At 36.0% G+C, this 9,378-nt stretch overlaps 1 protein-coding gene across 4 annotated transcripts in view; it reads right to left on the bottom strand.

The window, feature by feature from the left end:
• Nucleotides 1–9,378, bottom strand: part of C4H1orf21 (chromosome 4 C1orf21 homolog) — a 281,887-nt gene that overhangs the window by 114,428 nt on the left and 158,081 nt on the right. For all 4 annotated transcript variants that reach the window (XM_044673301.1, XM_044673300.1, XM_044673298.1 and 1 more), the window contains one exon: nt 3,215–3,309. In XM_044673301.1, the coding sequence (XP_044529236.1) occupies nt 3,215–3,309 (95 nt within the window). The remainder of the gene's footprint in view (nt 1–3,214; nt 3,310–9,378) is intronic.

Raw genomic sequence — 9,378 nt, 5'->3', positions numbered from 1 at the left:
AGAGAGAGAGAGAGAGAGAGAGAGAGAGAGAGAGAGAGAGAGAGAGAGGGCAGTGACATGATTAAACCTATGCTTTAGGAAAATATATAACTTTTACTTTGGTAACTGAGTGAAGGATGGATTGGAATCTGGAGAGGGAAATGGCAAACCACTCCAGCATCTTTGCCAAGAAAACAGTGAATGGAGTCACAAAGAGTTGGACATAATTGAAAACAACTTAAGAACTAATGGGTTGGAATGGGAGAAAGCTGAGGCAGAGAGACCAACTAGAATTTACTGCAATAGTCCAGGTGAGAGCTTATTAGGACCTTAATTAGGGTAGGACTTATACAGGTGGAGAGAAGGAGACATATATAAGAGATGTTGTGAAGGTAAAAATCATAAGATTTGGCAATAATTGGATGATAAGTTACAAAGATGAAAACCCACCTGAAAATAATCAAGAGTTCACTGTAGTAAATTAAATTTGACAAACATATATTAAACAAGGCAAAATGAATACAAAGACAAAAATGAGACCATCTCTACTGACCTCCCCTTCCCTCCATTCTAAGGAATTCATATTCCATGGAGGGATACAATGGGCAAACATATTAGCAAGTATTCCTTGACTGAAAGGGAAAAAATGAACAAACGAAAGAGCTATCAGGTTGTCTTTGTTTCTGGTTTTTCCTTTCCTTTTCTTTTCTTTTTTTGGTTCTGAACAAAAATACCAAGAGGTCACATTTATATAGAACTTTACATTTTGCACAGAGCTATATATCACATTTGTTCCTCAAAAGAACCATGTGAGGTAGGTGCTAATATTCCTATATTATTAATGAAGAAAGTAAGACTCAGATAGGGTAAGTGACTTACACAAGGTAACATAGCCAGTGTATGAGGTCAATGGGCAGTACTAACGGTTCTTGAACTCATTAATTCCATTAATTATTGCTGCCTTTAAAAAGCCAGGGACACACACCTGCACTTAAAGCAGAAACAAATGCTGACTGCAGAGCAGGTGTTGACTGAAAAAAAGGTGACATCGACAATATATTTTGTGCCTATAGAGGGGGAAAAAGCTGTGTCATGAGAGAAAACTGTTCTTCTTGATGTGGGTACCAGAGGCACAAGTTGCAGACTAGAAATTTCTCGTAAGAGAAAAACCCAAGACAAAGCCATTGTGTATATTGATAAACATCTAGATGAGAATGGAAAGCCCCATGCTGAAGATTTTGTAATTCAAGAGGAAGCAGTCATATTTGAAAAAGGGCAAAATGTGGTTAATTCAGTAAGACAAAACAAAAAAATGATTCCTGAAGTTTTAGCTACTCAACCCTTCAATCCTACATGAAAAAAGTTTTGTCTAATTACTCAATCACATTATTTATTAGGCAGCCAGGTGGCACAGTGGATAGAGCACCAAACCTAGAGTCAGGAAGACTCATCTTCCTGAGTTCTACTCTGCCATTAATAGCTATATGACCCTAGACAAGTCACTGAACCCTGTTTGCCTCAGTTTCCTCATCTGTAAAATGAGCTGGAGAAGGAAATGACAAACCATTCCAGAATCTCTGCTAAGAAAACCTCAAATGAGGTCACAAAGAGTGAGACATGAATGAAACAACTGGGAATACAATGAAAAAAAAATAAAAACAGTCCCTGCTTATATCTCAATGAGGAAAATAACACATATATAATACATAGGTGCAGAGTAGATGGAAGGTAGTCATGTGGGGGAAAGTATTAGCAAATCAATAACATTTTAAATATTATCAAGCCATATATATTCTCTGTTAAAATGCTAGTCTTCCAAAATTCTCATTATAAGAAGGATTAGCTACTGAGATTTAACTGTTATGCTGAAGAACTCCAGATTAAATATTCTGACAACTCCATTTTTGATCATTCAAAGTACTTTCAATCCCTTCGAAATCACTCAGACTACTCAGTATCTGAAATGGTAACATTTCAAGTTACAAAATGTTACTCAGCACAGGGACAGTTTGTAAAGAGTGAGTTTGTTAAGGTCATCGGAGTATCATTGAAAATGACAGGTTTCAGACCTCAAGAGTTTTTGAATATTCTTCCATATCCCTCAGTTGTAGTTAAAATTAAACATGAAATAGACAAAATGGGGAAATCTCTTTAAAACAAATGGGCAGATTTTGTGACACTGAAAATTTCTTTGATGAATATTCATTAAGCCATGATATACCATAAATATCCAATTTAGAAACCAAAGCAAAATTGAATATGTACAATTAAAATAACCCATCAGTGGAATTACTAGATATCATTAGTTCTTTCTGATAGAAGTAGAGATTGAGAGCTGTATAATCTTTCCTATGTATAGAAATAATATTACAGCCTATTTGTATTTCTTTTTTTTTTAAATCCTTTTCTTTCTGTCTTAGAATTGATACTAGTGTTGGTTCCAAGGTGGAAGAGTGGTAAGGGGTAGGCAACTGGAGTTAAGTGACTTGCCCAGGGTCACAAGGCTAGGAAGAGTCTGAAGGTCATATTTGAACCCTGGCCTCCTATTTCCAGGCTTAGCTCTCAATCCATTGAGTCACTCACCACACTGTCCCTCTCTCTTTAAATCTTTACCTGCTCTCTTAGAATATATTTTCTACTGACATATTATTCCCTTCTTTTCCAGTAGAAGGTAAGCTCATGAAGGGCAGGGATTCTTCCAGTTTTGTCTTTGTATCTCCAGTGCCTGAACATGGTAGGCACCTAATAAATGCTTACTGAATGAAATCAATAATTATATTTATTTCTCACACGAATCAACACTCACATAATAGTTCATGACATGAATATGAAGTACTGACAAACCTATCTTCAGACTGAGAAACCCAAGATGTTTTGTTTTGTTTTGCAAGTTATCTAAAAGTAACTTCCTTCAACAACATTATATGCTGAGAATATACAAGTCATCCTCCTTCATCCTGACCTGAATAAAATGTTAAAAGGAGGTGAATATAAAAACATACAAAATTCAACACGGAAGCATTCTCTCTTAACAAGATCAAGCAAGGTCTTATTCAGAGGCAAACAGGATACTGGAATAATTCTGCAGGCTTCCAGGCAAACTATAAATAGCAACAGCAATTTCAAGAAATCAAGAAATCCTGTTTCAATGGGTGAGTTGTCATTTGAACACAGTACAGACTCTATCACAACAGTATCACCCCAATTCCCTGGGATAGGAGAATCTTATGTTTACCAAGTTTTCTTGGTTCCTGGCTGCTATTTTCTGTTCATCTTCTCCCCCATTTTTCATGTATTTGACCTCTTCCACAGGTTTGATCCTATACTCATCTGAGAAAGAAAAAAAGGAAAACACATTTAGACAGTTAAACAAGGAGAAGAAAAAAACGCCTCCCTGAAAAGGTATAATGATGTTAGCAACTTTTTTTTTTTTGCTTCTTTTGCACAAAGTGCATTAAAATCAATAGGAGTGTAAGTCTGTGAGTCCTGGATCTTTTTTTTCCCTGGGATATGTCCTTCTCTATTTACTGGAAAACATTCAGTACCCTGAAAACATTTATAAAAGTTTTATTGTCTGGCACGTTCCCAGATACAGCAAGAGGTGGCAGAAGTAACAGTACTTTCCCCCCCCCCCCCCTTTTCTTTTATAAAGGCTAGTAAGTCTATAACTTACCGGAGTACAGCCTCTACTGGGAAACTGGAGGAACAAAAAGAAATGCCTTTATATTTGGAGGGGGTCAAATACAAGCATGGTCCTGGAGCAGCAATCTTTCAGACCACACTATTTTCCCCCTTTTCGAAAATACATGCAATGCTAAGTGGATATTGATTGCTGAAGGTCTAATCCAAACAGATCTGACCATCTTGGAGTTGGAACTCGACATCTTTGTCATACAGCACTTAGCCCAACTGAACTCAAAGTGCATAAAAAGATTATTGTAAAATACACAGTTTATCTTAACCTCCAGGTGAACCGTGTGAGTATACACATTTGGATGTGCGATAGGTACCATATAATCCCTACTTGAGAGATGCAAAACGAACACTCAGAAGCCAAGACAATTTGTCCAAGGTCAGGGAGAGTGGCAGTCCCTACCAGGAAAAATAGGTCTTTCATCTTCTAACTCAATATTCTATTATTAATGCCAGTCACAAAACCACAATGCTTTCTCATGAGAACAAATACAATATCACACACACTCCTACGCAATAGAAAACACTTTGAGCCCAATTTCCTCTCCAGCCAAGCATCTGCTTCAAGGCAATCTACTTGATCACTTCTAGTCATGGCTTCCCTCCCTGTTCCATTTTAATTCCCTTCCTGTCTGGTCCTCCAGTTTTAAAGAGACCAGAAGATTGTAAAAAACTGAGAAATCTCTGGAGAATTGATACCTTTATCTAAGGTGCCTAACTAACTAGAACATATTAAAAGTTACTGAGGTGAGTGGAAAAGTAACAAGGACAGAGTGATGGAGACCACTGCACTGCTCCTGAAGGACAGATTCCTTCCAATTATAGACTTTTACTCAAAAAGAAATCTTATTTCATAATTGAAAAAATCACCAATTAAAAGTCAGACTTGGAGTCACCCATGACTAAGGTTTTTTTTTTTTTGTGACATAACCTAAAAATGTTTTCTTGATGTTCTTTTTATAGCAGTCATTTTTGCCCCCATAACCTTTGTAATAACAAATAGTTAACCAAAACCAAGCAGTGCAACAGAATAACCTACACAAGTAACAATATGTAACCTCGCCCTCTTACAGTCTTCTACTTCTCAAAGGAAAGAGGTGAATTTTCTATCTTCTCTAGGGCCAAGGTTATGGGACAGACTTCTAAGGCTCTCTCGTTGTCCTAAAGGAGGACTATTTTCTTTCCCTTCTACTTCATTGAAAAGGCTATATATGGTGTAACAAATATATTTTTATGAAAAATGACTGCCTAAATCATTTACAAAATAATTATCTTGATGAATGCAATAAATATAAATAATCTACATTTGTAGAGAGAATTAAGTTAAGTTAAATTAAGTTAATTAAGTTAAGAGAATTAGGAGAGAATTAAGAATTGTAAAGAGAATTAAGCAAATGTCTTATTTTCTTTCTATCTATTGATGACTCAATCAGAAGAATAATATCCCTAAGCCATTGTCTGCTGTATTCCTTTTCTTTCTTTAGTGGAGAAGAGAAAGAAATTAAGGAGACTAGTCTGAGATGTAATTAGTGAATATTTTGAGACTGTCAGGCAGGTCCTATAAAATTATATTGTCTAAGCAATTATGGTACTATAAAAATTCATATTGTTTTTTACACATAATGTAAAATGACTAAAATGTCTATCTTTTGACCTAGATTCCATTACTATGCTTATGTCCTAGAGGCTAATAAAAAGAACCAAGTCCCCATAAGCATAAACATATTTATAATAGCACTTTTTGCAATAGCAAAGAATTGGAAGCCTATCAATCAGGGAATGACTAAAGAAACTGTGATATGTGAATTTAACAGAATATTAGTGTGAAGAAATAAATTATAAATATGACAAATAACAAGAAACGTGGAAAGAGCTACATGAACTGATGAATAGTGAAGTAAGTAGAACCAAAAAATAGTGTACACAGTGCCTATGATACTATAAGTGAAAAGAAGCACAAACTAAAAAATCAAAAGTCAGTGTCACAACAACATAAAGAATGGGCATGACTCAAAGTAGGAGATATGAGAAGATATCCCTTTGCAGAGAGGTGGGAGGTCCATAAGTATTATACCCTGCACATGTTTAGAAACTTCATGCCAATTTTCCCCTCTCTTTGGGGAGAGGGGATCTTTAAAAATACTATTTGCAAAATGAGATGGCTCTCTGGGAAGGGGAAAGGGAAAGATACTGAGGGAAATTATGGCAATATTATAAAAACAAAGGGGCATCAATAAAACTTATTTCTAAAAGTAGCATATTTATATTCTGTGCATCTGTTTACTATACAGAATAGCAAACATGATGGAAAATATATTGCTTTGAGGGAGGAAAAGAAACATATTTAAGGGTTTAAAAATCTCATTGCAAATATTGTCTTGTAGACTTGATAATGAAGGTAGTTCCATGGTTAGGAAACACAGTCAAAGATGTGCTAGGACTCAAACTTTATTCATACATAAGCCATGAAACAATGGAAAATATCCACCATCCATTCTAATCTGGATATATATATATATATATACACACACATATATATATATACACACACACACATATATATACCTACATATATATATATATAGATGTTTGCATAAATATATGTACAACTTATATAGATACAAAGATATATATGTATATATGGGGCAAACAAAGTGTGATTTAAAATAAAAAAAATTTACACTGTCAAATTAATTATAAACAATTCTGAAGTCCATGAATAACAAATACTATAGCACGAATATTAAAATTATATAAGTAAAATTATATGACCCTCACAAAAGACTTAGAAAAAGTTATCATTGTCATTGAGGATCTCAAGGTGGCAAAGAGAAAAGAGCATGGGATCTTAGTGAGTGGAATAAGATTGAAGACTCCCAAGCAAAGATTTCAGAAATGTTCTGTTTATCTTATTAAATGAAAAAATAAACTAAATTCCTTTCCTTGGACACTGTTGTTCCTCTCTCAGTCTCACAAAGTAGATATTCCTCAGTCAATTATTTTTCAATTTTTATTTATTCCCTGAAGAATTATAACTGAAAGCATACAACTAGTTTTCAGTAGTTTTCCAAATTTTTCTTCAACAAATGATGGCAGGGGCAACTGGGTGGCTAAGTGGATTGAGAGCCAAGCCTACAGATAGAAGGTTCTTGGTTCAAATCCAGCCTCAGATGCTCCCTAGCTACGTGACCCACAGCAAGTCACAACTCCACACTGTCTAGCCCTTGCCACTGTTTTCTGCCTTGGAACCAACACATAGTATTGGTAAGGATTTTAAAAATTATGGCTATTGTTTTAAACAAAATCTCCATTTAATAAATAATAATAATAGCTAGCAATTATATGATGCTTAAAGGTTTACGATATACTTTTACATGTTAGCTCAGTTCATCCTTCCAATAACCCTGGGAAGTAAGGGTTATTATCACTCCCATTTTATAGATGAAAAAATTGAGGCAAACAGCAGTTAAATGGCTTGCCTGTGATCACACACTTAGTAAATATCAGAGGTCATATTCGAACTCAATTTTTCTTGACTTCAGGCCCAGTGCTTTGTCCAGCTAGCTGCCTACTACAAATTACTGTCCTAAACCCTAAAATTCTTACCCCAAGACAAAATCATTCCCAATTTAAAAGGCAGGTTTTATATTATCAACAACCACGGAAAGTTGCTTTGCAGGACCACTATGCAATTGGAGACAAAGAAAAAACAAAGAACACAGACGACTGCCACCAGACTTATCATTATTACTTGCACGACATACTGCACAAAATCCATTACCATGTGAAATGGAGGGTCCTAGATAAAACAATAATTTGTGCAAAGCAAATACTTCAAAACGTTCTGTTAAAATTCTCTCAGGCCAGCATCATGAATGAAGATGTCCATCTGGAGGCAGATAACTCATCAACAAATGTGTCACACCATTTCCTTGTCAGTTCAACCAAGAGAAAGAACATTCATTGAGAGCTTCTGTGGTGATGCACAAGAGCATTTTAGTTTTTAACAGTGAAACAGTGACTGCAGAAATCTTGTTTTTCTTTTGTTTAAACCACAGAGGAATTAATTTGGGATATCCTTTCTTGGTGGCCACATTGAAGGCAATTAGAGCAACAACTGTTATACACAAAATATTCTTTGGCACTGGAACAATGCTCCAATTTGATTAGGAAGAAAGAGAAGAGTAAATGTATTCCTTTCTCTCTCACACACACACAATTTTTCTTTTCTTCCTGTTGATCCTATCTGGTAGCTTATTACAACTCAAGTTAGGAATAGTAAGTGGTATGACTCCCTAGACTGAATATGCTTCCCCTAGTCTCCACAGTAACAGTGGCAGGTTGTTCTAGTCAAAACAGATTTGGTGTAAAGTCAGCCCTTTTCTAATATTTTTTATAGTCCTATAGGTAGGAGAAAGCATTGGAGGCAGGGGATTGAGAGCTCAATCACAGTGACATCAGAAACTATTTTCCCCCATTCAGTGCCTGGTTTTTCTGTGTCTCAAATTTCCCCTTCAGAATGCTTTCTGTGGAGTCACAAGATATTTCTGTTCCAAGCCAAAATCTCTAGGCTCTACTTGCAGACTTGCAGAAAAAAGAAAAAGCTAAAGCAAACAAAAAAGCACCCCCAAACCCAGACAAACAAATCATGACCCTCTTGTCTGAAATACTGGCTCTCAAACTGGAATCAGGCATCTTAGCGTTGGAAGGAACCTCAAGAGATCATCAGACGTAACTCCATTGCCTTCAGGCACTTAAGGTAGCCCCTTATTTCCTTAGCTCTCCAATTAGAACAAGAAGGTATTGTAATTATTGTTAGAGATGAGGTATGGAGGCACAAAGGGAATTTTTAAAAGCCCAGACTTCTCTCTAGAAAAACTGATTCAAGTACTATTTGAATGAGGCTTTGTAGTTCTTCAGTAATGTTATGCTCATCATTAATAAAACCATGTAGAAATCCTCAGGTTATAAGAAGTCTACTAATAGGCAGGGACAGTTCTTGGGGGAGGTTTTATAAAAACATATAAATAGAAGTCTAACAATAAGATCATTTTGAAGAACAGGGAAAAAGAACTTCAAAAAGAGATATGATTCCAATGTGCTGCCTTTTCCCCTGTTACAAGCTCAGGAAGATATGAGTTATTTTTTACAATAATGGTTGAGAGATTTGCAGACTTTTTCAGTCTCCCTCATGACCAAGAGTGATGTATGAGACAACACAGTACACAGTAGAAAGAATAGTGGCACCGGAGTCAGAGGACCTGGGTTCAATGCCCGTTTCTCTCTGACTCTCCCTGAATGACTCTGGACAAATTCTTTACCCCAAAATTCTTTAATAAATTCTTCTCCAGCTATATAATTAGGGGACTGAAAGTAAAGGCTACTGAGATCATTTCCTGCTCTACCTATGATCATATGATTCTATGTATAAGAGTTTTAGGTCTGACATCTTGTAAAGATGGTCCTTGGTTTCATATAAATAGCCTCTTAGATTTGTTTCACAGGACAATACAAACCGGATAGCATATATCACAACTAGCTAAGGAGGAAGTTAGATGATGTGATGGATAGAGCTCTGGGCCTGGAATCAGGAAGACTGGCACATAGTAGACCTTAATTCCTTCCTTCCTTCCTTCCTTCCTTCCTTCCTTCCTTCCTTCCTTCCTTCCTTCCTTCCTTCCTTCCTCCCTTCCTTCCTTCCTTCCT

The sequence above is a fragment of the Gracilinanus agilis genome, chromosome 4, assembly GCF_016433145.1.
Source record: "Gracilinanus agilis isolate LMUSP501 chromosome 4, AgileGrace, whole genome shotgun sequence".
In the NCBI taxonomy this organism is placed as follows: Eukaryota; Metazoa; Chordata; class Mammalia; order Didelphimorphia; family Didelphidae; genus Gracilinanus; species Gracilinanus agilis.
The sequence above is the reverse complement of the archived record's forward strand: the minus strand, read 5'-3'. Positions and strand labels throughout refer to the sequence as shown.